Raw genomic sequence first — 15736 nt, forward strand, 5'->3', positions numbered from 1 at the left:
GTTTATTCTCATAAACTGTTAAAATTACAGGGGAAAGGCAGAAGGCAGCAAATGAATTTGTGCATGAAGAGGAATGTTCCTCTTTTCTGTGAAACTTCAGGTAGTAGTATATAATTAGATCTGCAGTGGCTCAGAGGTTTGACTGTGATGCAAGCCTGAAGGACTGATTGTAGAGGACTGCAAATATCTTGAGATACTCAATGGTGTAAATTTTTACCAGTTTTGACCTGGCCACAGATCCTTTGAGCAAGGACCTGTGTCCTCTGTTGTTTGGGTTTTTAAAAATTCTGTTATTTTTTTTAAATCACTTTTTCACCAGGAGTCCATCAAACAAGTTGTGAATTAACATTAGCAAAAATGACTTTTTCAGTTTATCTCTCAAAAATCTGTATATCCCTTTTAGTAGTAAGACTCTGCTTTGTAAATTAGTTAAAAACTTACCGAAAGGTTCTAACTTTCCTTTGTCAGAGGAGCATTGATATCTTGAATACAGGCTAGAACCGTAGACCCATTACTGCAACTGGGCAGAGTTTGCTTGTTGCATTGTGATCAGATGTGACAGTAGTCATGAACCAGTCAGTGAGATCAATGCTACTGTATAATTTATTTTGGGGGGATGTTATGGTCATCTTTCTCATTCCTTTGGTGCCTCTTGGAGAGCAGTACCCATCAGAGAGCAGCAGACTCAGCTCTGCTTTTGCCTAAAGCAGATATGTTTGTGTAGCTGCAGGGATGTCAGAGGTGCTTCTGGTGGGTCTCTTGTTGATTTATGCAATTATAGTTTCCTTACATTTTAAAATGACCTTTATCATTGGTAGCTAATACACACAGTGTTGAAAGGAGGAAAATTATCATCTTCAAATTTAGATATTAATGCCTAAGTCTGTGGTTATGCCTTCATTTTGGGAGGAAAGGTATGCTCTTCCTCCATCTTCCTCCAGGGATACTGACAGGGTCCTTCTGCTGACATTGTTGCAGAAGAAAAGCTGCCTCTGCTCTGTGTAGCGTGCTTATAGCACAATACAGTGTCAGGCTAAGTGGTGTCTCCAGTCATTTTCCTCTTTTATCTGGGTATGTTTCATCCAGTCCTAACTCACTCAGTCCCCCCTTTCTTCTTTTCCTCTTGCATATATCTCAGAAGCACAAAAAGGCACACCACCATTTCAGTCCATCAGGGGCTCACCCCAGAAATGCCCAGTGGCTCACAGAGCTTTACTGTTAAATTGTGGTGCTCTCCAGCCCCAAGAATAGGCCAGTGCTTTGGGATATACTGTTCTTACATGGTGAGTTGAGACAGAGGACAGCAGTTTAATGGGAATGCATTCAGTTTAATTTAAATAGTGCTCCTGTAAAAAAAAACAACAACAGAGCTTAAAGCAGATCTCAGCAATTTCTAAATGTGCCGCTATCAAACTGAAAGTGTTGGGTGGGTTTGGCTTGTTAAGTATGTAGTTAATAAGCTATCAACACTGCCTGCCAGCAACATAGGAAAATAGTTTGGACTGGCACTTTGCTGAGCTGTGTAGACTGCCTTTTAGATGTAGTGGCAATGGGAAAACCAGAAATAAAATGCACATCAGTACTAGCAACAGATTACGGACAGGTTTTTCCTCACAAACTTCTTTTAATATCTTCTCCTAGATAGATAAAAATTAATTCAGTGAGAGTTTCCAACAAACTCTTTTCCAAATGTAGCAGGAGCAACTTCACAATGGCAGAGTTTGTATGGCTGCTAAATTGATGAATCATATTTGAGCCATGTTCTCTTATCCTCCAGCAGCTTCTGAATGTTCCCTGCATTCTCACATTTCCAGATGTTAAAGACTAGGCTAGCTTTCACCCAGCAGAAGGCATGTAGACTAATATACATTATATGGTGGTGTAAAATATGCCCTAAATTTGGTTGCTGTGAATTTCTCATTCTGTTATTTTGCCTGCTCTCTTCCTCTTCCTCTTCCTCTTCCTCTTCCTCTTCCTCTTCCTCTTCCTCTTCCTCTTCCTCTTCCTCTTCCTCTTCCTCTTCCTCTTCCTCTTCCTCTTCCTCTTCCTCTTCCTCTTCCTCTTTTTTTTTTGGCCAGGTTATGCCCTATTTATTTCTGCTAGACTTTAATTCATTCTTTTATTGAGAGAAAAATTACAAAGCTTTAACACTCTAGAATAATGGGCTGTTGATTTGCCTAACAAAGTCATGTCTGCTTGACCAATCAATATTGTTTCATCACTGCTTGCATAATGCTGATCAAATACTTGGACTCTGTATTGTGGAGATTTTAAGAAGCTGTATACTGTACCCTAGCACTCTTTACCTGCTATGACTGATTTTCCCTGCCTGTGAAATACTCCAGTGTTTTTCAAAGCTGATGTCTAGCACATGTAAATCTGCTGGATCAGTAGCCAAGAGTAAACATCCTTCATGAAGAGTGAGTATGAGCTCAGCCTCCCAGCTGGCAGCTTAAACCACTGCTGCAGGAAACACAGTTTTGTGCTAAAATGGAAAAGGTGAGGACAAGCAGTCTGGTGACATAGCTTAACAAACCATGGGATTATTTAAATTTCCTGTCACCTGTGCCCAGATTGTGTCTACTTTGTGGTAAAGCATGTGCCAAGTGAAGCAGTGGGATGGTAGAGATCATTGCTCCTGCTGAATTTAGAAGCTACATGGATGAATGAAACATGTTAATGTGAGTAGTTTAGCTAGGATGGATCATGATCCATAAACATGCTCCAGATTAGGATGCTAACTGGATGGATATCTGTTTTGTGTTCTTTTCCTCTCTTTTTCCACTCCATATATTGTCATACTGTACATGTGCCACTCATCTGCCCTAAATATTGCTTTAGAGACATGACAGAGGTATGGAAGTTTGAGTGAATATGTCATTTTAAGGTGTACACTCTTTCAAATACAAATCCCATTTACACATGATAATAGAGCATGATAGGTCAGGAGCTGGCAACTGGTGGCATTCCAGATAAGAAAGCCAGTGCTGTGTACTTTTCTAAGAAAGAGACATGAGAACTTCAGAAATTTTTAGTGGGTTTGGACTTTGCCCCTCTCTTAGAATTTCCTTATCACCACTCAGTGGAATGAGCTGCTTACATCAAAAAATAGGCAGCTACCAAAATTTTTTTGGCACTCTGAGAAATATAGCACAGGTGTCTTCTTTCTTTGTGGCAGTGCAATGTAGGGCAGGGCTTCCACTGCTGATGTAAGAAATGTGGGTCTGAATCCAGGTCTCTTTACACAAAAGTAAAAAACTTGTGGGCATTTTATTGCCCACATATTCACTATAAGGACTGACAGAATCATAGTACTGTTGTCATTGGAAGTAGAGATGTCATGTAGGAATAGATTCTCTGCTTCTTTCCTGTACTGCAAAAAAGCAGATATTGGCATGTTTTCCAGCTAACACAGCCACCTTTTAAATACCAATTTCTTCCTTTTTTCATACCGGTGTCCTTCTGGGCACAGAGGGTGTTGAAAAAAGCACACAGTGTTCTGACTGTCTTCAGCTCTCTGTCAGCTTTTGAGCTTCTGCCAGCTTCTCTTTGTCAGCTCCCAAGGCCACTCTAAACTTCTGAGGTGCTGGGGTTGTGACCAGCTTTCTGGCTGAACTTAAACTTTGCAGAGAGCCAGTCTCCTGAAGTGTGTGTTTGGTAAACAGGCAAGACTTCAGTAATGAGTTTAAATTTGTGAAATTAATTCTGTTATCATTGCAGTGTCTCTGCTATCAGCCCACTTCTGTCACTGGAATGCATAACACTGATTTCAATTTTTGTCAGCCGTAGGGTAGTACCTTCCTCATCTGTCGAGGTGTGGGTGCCTCTGGACAGGAGCTTCCCTTACAGAGATACAGCACTGAGCAGTACTGCACCAGTACTTCCCCAGCAGTTCCTTCCCTGCCCTCAGCCTGTTTTATTTCACTTGCCAGAGGACAGCCTCCAGTGTGATGCAGCAGCAGCATTGCAGCAGAGTCTCTGCAGTAACTCCTGTCAGTGCAGAAGCTTGCGGCATACTTTCATATGGTGCACTAGCGCTGAATGCAAATGACTTCCCCTGCATTGCTGGAGTTGCAGAAATTCTGCAGTATGGTCCTTGGTAGTATTTGGAAAGCAAAAGGCTTGATCAGATTGAAGAAATGATTGCTCTAGCCACCCTCGTCCCTCTCCTTGGAATACTCTGGCTGAAGATGAAAAATCAAAAAAGAGATTGAATCTAAATGAAAGGAGTAAGAACATGGGACAGGTTCACAATGCATTTTTCTTACCATGTGGCAATGCTGGAGGTTGGGATCCTTACCTTTGTGTGTCCTTCTTAAGGAGAAATAGTTTGGCTGAGATATTTTCTTTTGCTGCACACTGGCATCGCTGGACAGCCTGTCCCACAAGGAGTTTCATTCATGGCTTGACAGGCTTTAGCAATGGCCTGTCTTTCACACTGGCAGTTCTTGTGTCTTACGTATGTCCCATCTAGAGCCAATTTCCCTGGCTTTCTGACCTGCCTTCAGAGTGTTAGTGGAACTCATAAACAGGGCCGTGGGCCCTACTACTAGCAGCTGTGAGGACTAGCAAGGCCAAGCTATTGTGGGTATATATAAAGGGTATTTAGACGATGCTTTGTGAGAGAAGAAGGCAAGCCTTTTAGAATCCAGTCATAGCCTTCCCTGCTTGAGTTTCTAAAACTCAGTTTACTTCCTGGTCTTTGAATAGCACACTTTATTGTTCACACTCTGAATCCAACAGCAGAGTCGAGGGAACGTTTAAGGGTGAATAAAGCTAGCCAGCCTGTGGCTAGTTTGGTGTTGTGGTAGAACAGGCCAGCAAACAAAAATTTTCTAGCAGGAAGAAAGTGATTTCAGTGCCATCAGGGGACAGAGTATATTATTCCCTGATTAAATATATCTACTGAGTGACAGAAGGGGAAAAGAAAATATAATCTCAGGCTTGTCTGGCAGATGCTTACCTAAAATACATCACGAACATTTCTGCTAGATATGCTGCTGATGGCAAGCAGTAGCAGGTGTAAATTAATGCTAACTATTTTACCATGTGCTTTGCAAGTGCATTTCTTCATTTTGCCATGGAGAAAACAAAGCCTTAGTGGCATAATCAGAGTCTCAGTGGAAACAGAACGTAAAAAATTAGGTTCTCTGGAGATTCTTAGTTCTGTAAGATTTTTTATTTTTCCTTTTCACGCTGACTTCATGGCCCTTTACAGCTTCTGTGATAGTAGTGGTGTCACTATGCTCCTCAGTTCCGTATGGGAAGGATCTTCTGGCGCTGAGCTCCAGCTGGCATGGTGGCCTTCCATTGTGGCTCTACAGCTGAAGAAGAGAAATTCACTAATTAAATGTAAATGGGCATTACTGTAACTCCAATGTATGTAAAATTTGGATCTTATTTTCATTTTACAACTAAGGTGGCTTTTTTATATTCTCATGTTGTCTTTTATTGACAGTCTCTATTTCGCACAAGTTGTTTACATATTTAAAAGAAGAATAGAATAAAATTCAAATAATGTAAAATGCAATGCTGAGTGTAACAAGCTTTCCTTGTGAAATCTGATGCATTTAATGGAAGTGTGGGGTTTGCTCAATTTTGCTAACAAATAACTACTGTATGGATGTAAGGCTTATCAAACACTTCTGGCTTCTTGTGAGATTTATCACATTTGTTGAGTTTCCTGAAGCTTTCCAAAACTCATGATACTGGGTCATTTGGCTTGTAAATGAGGACTACCTTATCTAGATGGTTATTCTGGAAAAATTGAGTGAGATTGCTCTACATCTGCTGAAATTATTTTCAGTATATGATAAGGTGCTGTGAATCAATACTAATGTTTTCTATGGCCTCTTAATGTTTCTGAGATAAAGTATCTCCATACTGATCTGGAAAAGTCATTTTTTATTCTATATATTGATGCCAATTGAAAAAGAAGAAGTCTAAAATGCAGCTAATTTACATATACCTTTGTGGTGGGTTTTTCTTACAGTTCCTATTCTATTTTATCTGAATAAGCAGAAGAGCTCCTCTCTTGCTGACTGTTATTGCTGAGAATGTGCCATGAGATGTTTCATAATCCACAGAGAACCAGGGCCATGATCATTAATCTAAATTTCAGATGTCACTTGTTTTCTGTGGTAGTAAATTCTGATACCATAAATGCCAAACAGTGCAGGATCAGCCAGACACAAAAATTAGCCTGCAGGTGGCAGTTTTTTTCTTACTCTAGTGTGTGGACAGAATTAAAAAAAAAAAAAAAAAAAAAAAAAAAAGTCTTGGTTAGAAGACTGTGCTTTTTGAAAAATAGATATGTTTCTTTTCAAATACTTTCTCCTGAAGAGCCTGAAGTGTTGGAAAACCATCACCATATATAGACAGACCTCTTCCATTGAAATGTGTACTTCTTCCTTGTCTTTGAAAAGCTTACAAAGCATCACAGCATTTTAAAGCTGATCTGAAAATTTTTAACAAACCTGAAGATAATTCTGTCACTGTGCTTCCTTATTGTGAAAGAAAAAACTCAAAATGGCAAAAACAGCATAGAAGAACTGTAGAAACCTGTGGAAAAATACAGAGCAATCAGGAATGAGAAAGCAATAGGGTGACTTGAACTTAATGAGCATGAACTACAGAGGGCATTTTCATTTTCCATTGTGAATTTGTAAGCTTCATTTAATAATCTTTCTCCCATTGCTTTCATATTAATAAAAATTTTCTTTCTACCAGCCTGTCCACTGTGTGACAATTTGGTAGAACTCTGCTGTCAACAGCCTTCCTTTGAGGAATAGAAAATTGTGCTGTGGATATGTATTTGGAGTTAGAAATGCATGGAATAAGGAGACTGTTACTTTTCAGTAGTACTGTGGTATGACCACTTTGTGAACGGGGCATTCAGTTTGCATCATATGGAAATGCAGTGTATTGTGTTGGTAATCTATTTTAAACTGCTTTCCCTTCATCTGTAGAGACAAAGCTGCTACCTACACTTGCTGCCAAACTAGTATGCCATTAAATTAGTTGAGCTGCAAACTCAGGTGACTAGAGGGCAGTTTAATGCAGGTCTTACTGCATTTTCAAGTTTGGGTAGTGTCATGTCATAGTCTTCAGGACTTTCTGGTAGCGGGTCTTTGACCTGTGAATTGTTCAGAACCTTGGTACAATTCAGTGTCCTGGAACAGTTGTATAATGCATGTTTGATTTATATTAATATTTTGTGAACAGTGAGAGATGACAGCATCAAAGACCTTTAGAGGACTGCTGCATGAGCTATTAAGTGATCATCCCTGTATTCTATAAAAGTTTACTGGAATTTTCAAGATATTCATAGTGACTGTTCAAGCATTCTTTTGTCCCTTGACATATGGCATCGTAACACAGCAATACATCAAAAAAGAAAAAAAGGGTTATTTGCACAAATGCATGAAAAATGGAACAAATGGCTTCATAACTATGACTTAACAAGTTTTGTTGTTTCACATGAAATCCATCTACCAAACCTCATTCCTGTTGCTGTGGCTTATGTTCCAGCTCCTGTAAACATTTACCAAAATCTGTGTTCTTAATATTAACTGCCAGGGGAAAAAAAGTTTATTTTTTCCCCTAAGTGTAAGAGTCATACCAATTTTTTTGTTCCCACTGAAACCATTCTGATCAGAAGATGTGAAATTCGTGTTCTACCTGGGTGGAAATATGATTGTTATAAAATTGGAATTTACTCCAAGAGACTGTATAGCACTGGTTTTCAGTCAAATATAGTATGAAGATACCAACAGTAACACATGACATTATTAAGGGTAGAAGAAGTCTGTATATTCTTGATTCATAGAAATGTTTTCAGGATATCTCCTTGTTCCTTTAAAAAGCCCAATTTTAGATCTGTTGTAAAGAAAGAATCAAAATGTTGATGCCTTAAAATGACATGGCCAGGGAGCCTTTCAGTTTCTGGGTAGCTGTAGCTGTTAGCTGATGATGTTCCTGAGAGCTTCTTAAATCTTTGGCATGAGAGCAGATCCTGAGCTGATGGGAGCTGGCATGGGTTCATGACCTATGATAATCAGATCTGACAAACTTAGATACTGATGGAGGGGTAGTCTGAGTGAAATGCTTTAACAATTGATTTGGAGGATGAATATAAACAGGCTGAAAAATATCTCCAAATTTAGTCAATAGTACTACAATGGCATAGATGTGGGCCCTATTGCAAATGCCTTTCTCAGACTCAAAGGTCCTACCTGACATCTTCTGATTTTGGCCTTGAAAAGGAGGTGTGGTACCCTCTTTTGAGCAGATTATTCCCTTCTGACCCAAGGGGAAAGAACTGTTGAGGGTTTTATTTTATCCTTAAATCTGAATTCTTAATTAGAGTTCTCATCTCTGACTGCTTGAGTAACTGTGGTCTTCAAGGAAAAATTAAAAAAAATCAAAACCAAACAGTACTTACATTTTAAGTGGGATTTTGGTTCAAGTGTTTTTTTTCCTGAGGTCTGTCAGTGCTTCTCCAAAACAGAGGTTTGTCTGCACAATGGAGTTGAGCACGGTTCCTTGAGGGTATGTGATGTAACTACCCTGAGAGAAGACACTCCCAGCCCCAGAAAGGCTGAAGACTTAACAGCTCATATTTCTCTCTCCTTTGACTCAACCATTTGTAACAGTACTAGTCACAGAGCTTTACAAATTAATTTTCTGCTTAGCACATAGTGTTTTTAGCTACCCTAAATGAGTGACTCTGAATAGTAACTTCGAGCCTAATATTGACAAGGTTAGCAAAAACTGAAAGGAAGTCTAGAAGAGAGGGCTGACCTGCCTTTTTGACTATGTAGTGACCACTCCAGAAGACTGCTGGGCTGTGCTTTTAAGAGTGTCATACAATTCTCAGCTGGAGTAGTGATGAATGTGAAAGAAAGGAGCAATTGCTCTGGTTGATAGATGTGAATTAGGATATTTAGGGCATCTGTGGGAATAAAAAGACACGTCTTTGCAAATTCTCATCAACCATGAAAATATTTCAAAATGATGAAATGTAGAGCTACAGCTCAAAAGGGCTGGGAGATTAATTCCTTTTGAGTACTTTGTTGCCTTGGAGTTGAACTACAGATATGAAAAATCTATTTTAAATATTTAAGTGCTAGCATATAAGCATACTGTTATTTTCTGGGATGTGAAATCTTTATAGTAGGAAGCTTCTGTGCAGATTTAGCCATATTATCTGTAGTAGGATATCCATTTGCAGAAGATTCATTCATGAAACTAATTAATAAATCTTTTAAAACTGAAACTATCCCTTGTCCACTACTCCTAACAGTTCTGTGTTTGATTCTGTTGTGGCACTTCACTTATCTCTGTAGATCACAAGTTTAGTGATACAGACCACACAAATTCATTCATATTCAGATTATTGATAAGAGGCTGTCTGTATGATTTTGCACATCTCTTTTGTACAGGAAATACTGGGAAATACAGTTCCTTGTTTTTGTCATAGTATTGTTGTTTCATTAATGCACCATTTTGGCTACTAATTTGTGAGATGCTGACAGAAAACAAACAGAGCTGATAGCTATTTCCTATTGCACAGATAATTACAGCCTGCATTAGTAAGTGCTTGGCCATGATGCACTTGCAGCTTAGTTGTAGTGAACTGAAGTGAATTTAAAATCATACAGATGTCTGGATTTTACTAATGGCATGTGAGTGACTGTGGGTATTCCTCCTCTTTATACTAAAAAAATAAAATAGAGGACTTACCACAGTAGTCCAAACCAAAAGGGGAAAAGTAAAATTGTTATTTTCTTTCTTCTTGTTTATTATTGGAATCACTTCACTGAAATCAGTAATTAATAACTTATATAGTGATTAATTTCTTATGACAAATACCATCCTAGTGAAAGTTTAATACATTCATTGAATCATATGCACCTGATTTCCTTGAGGGAGTATAGTAGTAAAAGACTTTGTGACTGACAATGCAATTGTTAAAATCCACTTTGAATGGTCCTGTAGAGCAGTTACTCTTCAAGTCTGTTATTGTCAATGTTACTGACTGTAAAAGGAAACATAGTTCAATGTATTACATTGTATTAGGGAGACGAAACAGTAACACTATTCCATTTTCCAATTAGTTTTCAAACGTAATATTTTGTAAAAAAAAAACAGAGCATTTGTTAAAGTCATACTAACAGAGTTCCCTTTATTTCTTTCTATCTAGATAAGTGAGTTGTGTATTTTATGTATAACATAATACTCAGGCTCTTTCATGGAATGAATATAGGGGTTTTTTTAATCAATCTTCCTGTCTCTCTGTCTGTCAAGTTTATATATAAACTCTTGATTTTTACTGGAGATCTGCTTCAGGGTGAGTCAATATCCAAAGTTCTCAGGCATGGGTGCATCTTGCTTTCTGGATGACCAGAGCCACTTTGTGCTTTGTGCTTAGGTGTGGCTTCTATCCTTGGTCAAAGACTGGGTCTCTGAGGCTTAAGCAGTAATACATTATTTCTGAATGTTTCACTTTGGAGTGTGTTGGAAATAAGTTTTTCAGAAGGAGTAATAAGTTTTACTGTTGTACTGACTTAACAGAAGAAAAACCCCTTGCATTTCTACAAGGAAATATTGTAGCTGAATTTTTCTCAGTTGTTGCTGAATCTGTTGTTCTTTTTTTTAATTACAGAAAGTGAGTGAAAAAGTAGGAGGTGCGGAAGGAACAAAACTAGATGATGATTTCAAAGAAATGGAAAGGGTAAGTCAAAATACAGCATATATTCATTATTACCATGCATTTTTCTTTCTAGGACAGGAATTTGAAAGGTTTTGGTCCTGGAATCACTCAGAGAATTTTGAAACACTTAGCTCAGCAGGACTGTGTTGTCAGTTTTCTATTTATTTTTGTTTTCTAACCAAGGGATATGTAATATGTGGCACTCTATAATGCAAATTCCTCATTCAGAGACTGGGGCTGAAGTCATCTACAAATTAGCTGCATTTAAACCTCTGTAGAGGATCTCTGAAAACAGAGTCAGTCTACAAGACAGCCATTTCAGTGGGGAAGGGTGCTGGTAATTCAAGGCTCTAGGCATGGCAATGGCATGGAGGTATTCATTCACAGGTTCAGGGGTCCTGCTAGGCAGTCTCCACTGGCAATGTGCTTCAGGTACGTGGGGAAGAACCCTCTAACAGGGTTGTTCTAACACTCTAACAGGGTGTTTGGTGAGGCTGGCACTGATAGCACTGAGTGTCTCTGCGAAAGGAAAAAAAAAGAAAAAAATCCACAGCTGTGTGTGGCAGTGATAGTATTTCACCTGAAAGGATCAGTAGGGGCAGCATTTTTTCAGGCTTCAGCTTTCAAAGGTACTATCAAATCTTGTAATAAAAGCTTGGGCTAGGAGATTTGTAACATATGTATCTGATATGTAACTCTGATTAAGCGAAAAATAAGCTATTTATCTGTACATTTATATGAGGTGGAGAAAAAATCTTGGATGGAAAATAAAGGGCATACACTTTGTATTTCTTACTAAGAAAGCACAGAGCTGGTTTCTTGCTCTCAGCTTCTGTTTAAGTGGGTAACCAGTATAGGCATTCCTACCAGAAAATGTTACCAAGGGTTCAGAAAACTGGGATAAATTGGACATTGCAACAGCCAGGTGTGGGTCCCACATCATGCTTGTGGGCAGGATGGGTTGGCAGCCCAGGAGACAGGAGCACTGAAAGCTGTGGAAGTTATGGAGCAAATCTATCGGTTGCCCCCACGCTGCCCACCTGGCCCTGTGTCCACTGCCAGCTTTTCTGCAGGTAGTGGACATGATCCTCTGCATGTCCCTGGCCTTCTGTTCCCTTGCCCCCACCATCCTCTGCAGCCTCCTGGCCATTTCTGAGTTCCCTGCCAGGCAGTTCAGCTATTTATTCACCTATGCCTGGCAGACCTCTCCTGCTTCTCGGTGTAAAGGATAGAGCAGGACCCGACAGATGGCAATGGCAACAGGAAACAGGAAGGACATAATGACAGCACAATGCAACCAGCCTATCTCAGGTGTTCTTTTTTAAAATAGGAACTTGCCATTATGATAAAGGAGTTCACTCTGTGGGACACAAGCTACCCTGCAGAGAAATGCAATGTGTCCTCATAAATACAGAGTGTAGGACATTATGGGGATCCCCCAATCTGCCAAAGCAGCATTTTTTCTCCGAGGCCTGATTCTGAGAGTAAGAATAGTTGTATACTTTGCTACATTCAGTCTAGGATCTGGACAGGGGCTGCTTCCTAAGAAAGGAAGACTTCTTACTACAAAAGAATGTAGAAGAAAGTAATGCTATTCAGCTTTAAGTTTTTTAAAATTCTAAATATGAGAATCAGCCAGGGAGAAATAAATGGTCAGTGCATTCATGCTGATAGGTTTCTTGAAGCTGGGAACTGAGTGATATCTAGTCTTCCTTACCCCAGTTTGATCAGATGTTGCTCTGGAAGAGGTATACAGCACATTTTATTGTTAGTGGTTGGTTTTGAGTGACTTCTGCTTTCCTCTCATTTTGCCAGTTTTTAGGGGATCAAAGATAGACAGCTCTCCAAAAAGCTGTCTGTGACTGTTCAAGAAATTTTCCCTATTGTGAATTGTTCCCATGGTGATATAAAGAATTAGCCCTGTACAGTAATCAAATGTATCAATAACTGTACAACGTATCAAATTCCTAACCCATTCTGAGTGGACTTACTTGAGCATGGACCTGCTATAAACTGAAATGGTGGACTCATACTTTAGTAGTTTTCCAGGTATTACCACCTGGTTCCAGGTTCTGGTTCCAGGGCTGTTCTGGTACCAGGGCTGTTCTGAAGAACATAAAAATAAAATTATAAGAGAGTTAAAAAAATCTATAAGAACAAAATGAGAGAAAAACTTCTTCCTTTTGTCTAACTTCCATTTTTCTTTTTGTTTAACCCTCTGTCCTCTAGAAAGTGGATGTTACCAGCAGGGCAGTTGTGGAAATAATGGCAAAGACAATAGAGTATCTTCAGCCAAATCCAGGTAACCTAATTTCACAATTTTACAGTTTTGCACCACTTCTTGAAAACACTTTTTTTTACTGGTATAAAGTCTGACAGATCTCATCCTCACTGGTGCAAAATTGGCGAAGTTACAGTGAAGTAAACAACGGAGACGAGTACAAGCCTCTATGTTAGGAGAGAATGGAGACTGGCTTTGGAAAGCTTTGTTTCCCTCCTGAGCCTTCTTTCTCTAGGTGAGTGGGCAGCCCATGCCCACGAACCAGGTGTGCTCGCTTGTAGGAGCCAGCGTGTCAGCACTGTGAGCGTGGGGCCTGCCCTGAAGCTGGGGATGACTGTGGCTGCCCAGGGCAGCAGGGCAGGGGCAGCTGGGGCAGCTGCAGCCCTGGCATTGACACAGATCTGTGCAGGGGCAGCTGCAGCCCTGGCATTGACACAGCTCTGTGCAAGAGCAACTGGAGCCCTGGCATTGACACAGATCTGTGCAAGGGCAACTGGAGCCCTGGCATTGACACAGATCTGTGCAGGGGCAGCTGCAGCCCTGGCATTGACACAGCTCTGTGCAAGGGCAACTGCAGCCCTGGCATTGACACAGATCTGTGCAGGGGCAGCTGCAGCCCTGGCATTGACACAGCTCTGTGCAAGGGCAACTGGAGCCCTGGCATTGACACAGATCTGTGCAAGGGCAACTGCAGCCCTGGCATTGACACAGATCTGTGCAGGGGCAGCTGCAGCCCTGGCATTGACACAGCTCTGTGCAAGGGCAACTGGAGCCCTGGCATTGACACAGCTCTGTGCAAGGGCAACTGGAGCCCTGGCATTGACACAGATCTGTGCACAGGCAGCTGCAGCCCTGGCATCGGCACAGCGCACACCTGGGGATCAGGGGAGGCATGGTGGGGAGCGCCTGCATGAAGCAGCCCTTGCCTTTACCTTCCCAGTCATTTGCCATGTGAAGGAAAAGGACCAGGCAGTCCTTGCAGACCATGGAAAAGCAAAGTTCCAAAGCAACTTTCTTTATGGCACAAGAAGAGGTACCACTTTTCCTCTGGTCCTCTGGCAATTCCCATCCTTATTACAGAAAAGGGATGGTGCAAAAGAGCTGTTGATGTCATACTGGAGGAAAGGACAGAAAATCAAGTGTTATCAGACATGTCTAATTTGAACCCTCAAAATAGAAACCAATGAGTCTTTTCCATAGGGAGATGAAAGATCAGGTTCAGTTGGGGTGATGCAGAACTACGTGTTCCTCTTTTGCCAGGGGTTTCTTACAGGAAGGGGTGATCTGGACCTGCAATAAACAGGGAAACAATTATATTGAATATTACGGAGATTTCTGTAGTGATCTAGGAACAAAAGTGTTTTAGTACTAGTGTAAGTCAATGCCAGCATCACTGTTAACGTCAATGGAGTTAGCCTGTGATAAATCACGGAATATGCAGAATGGGAAAGGACCCTCAAGGATAATTGAGTCCTGGTCCTGCACAGCACCATCCCCAAGAGTCATACCATATGCCTGAGAGTGTTGTACAAACACTTCTCAAACTCTGTCAGGCTGGTTCTGGGACCACTTCCCTGAAGGTAAAATTAGGCCTTCTGTGTACCATAAGTATCTCAGAGTTTCATGGAACTACAGAAAAAATACACATGTTTACACTGAGAAATTTTATTCCTAGTAGCTAGAAATAAATTTGAACTGCTGTGAAATGTTTCAGCTCCAGTGTGGTATGCTGAAGGGCTATTGCTACTACAGATTAATTGGTGATTTTTTTATGTTAGACCACAGAAGAGATTATTTTGATAATGCAGCAAGATAATTATTTTGATAATAATGATAATTATTTTGATAGTGGATTGAAAAAAGAAAAAAAGGAGGAATGGTATTTACAAGTTCAAGAACTTCTAGATAGAAAATAATGATGACCAGAACAGTTTTTATGTCAGCAGATGAAATTCTGTTTATGACTTGAGTCCACAGCTTCATTACTCATTGTAATGTACTCTGCAGGAAAAGCAACAGGATTGGCAAGCATTATGGGGATAGTGATAAAATTTTTAACTGCTGTCAAATTGCTGTTAAGCAACACTGCGTAGATTGAATAATAAGCTTTGGCTGTTTAGTGCTTCTCTGACTGCCTTCTTGACACATCTGAATGGTTATGGTTGCTGTGAATTGTGAAACAGGCACACAGTAAAAGCTGAGAGCCAAATTTCTGCAGGTAGCTATGAGTGTGATTTCAGGCACTTCAGGCAGTTTTAAATTTGCAGTGATGAATGAATGAATAGTTTCCATAGTCTAGCTCCATATCCCTTCGTCTGCTTCTGGCACATGCAAGTAGAATCAAAAAGTTAACATTGTAAAAGGTGGGGGAAGATTCACATTCGTCCCTATATAATGAGATCATTTTGTTCATTGCACAGGTAAGAAGAAAGGAGGACTAAACCTTTTCAGCATTCACCTGGTCTTAGATTGTTTTATGTCAGTTGCAAAAGGGCTCCCTATAATGAGAAGAATTGTAATTTATTTTTTCAATAAAATAAATTTTTTTCTCTTTTAAATCCTCCCTACAATTGTATTACCTTTTACATGGGTCATGCCATTTTCTAGTATTTCCCATTTGCTTGCCCATTTTCATAAAAATTAGGAATATTACATTGGGAAAAGGGAGGGAATTTAATTTAAAAAATTTTTAAAAAGACAACAAAACAAGCCACAAATAGGAAAAAAAACCTCCTTTAACA

At 40.0% G+C, this 15736-nt stretch overlaps 1 protein-coding gene across 1 annotated transcript in view; it reads left to right on the forward strand.

Moving 5' to 3' along the window:
• Positions 1-15736, forward strand: part of SH3GL2 (SH3 domain containing GRB2 like 2, endophilin A1) — an 88819-nt gene that overhangs the window by 59036 nt on the left and 14047 nt on the right. Inside the window, exons 2-3 of the mRNA XM_063180936.1 lie at positions 10667-10735; positions 12944-13016. Coding sequence (XP_063037006.1) covers positions 10667-10735; positions 12944-13016 — 142 coding nt within the window. The remainder of the gene's footprint in view (positions 1-10666; positions 10736-12943; positions 13017-15736) is intronic.

Source organism: Melospiza melodia, chromosome Z (genome assembly GCF_035770615.1).
Source record: "Melospiza melodia melodia isolate bMelMel2 chromosome Z, bMelMel2.pri, whole genome shotgun sequence".
Taxonomy (NCBI): Eukaryota; Metazoa; Chordata; class Aves; order Passeriformes; family Passerellidae; genus Melospiza; species Melospiza melodia.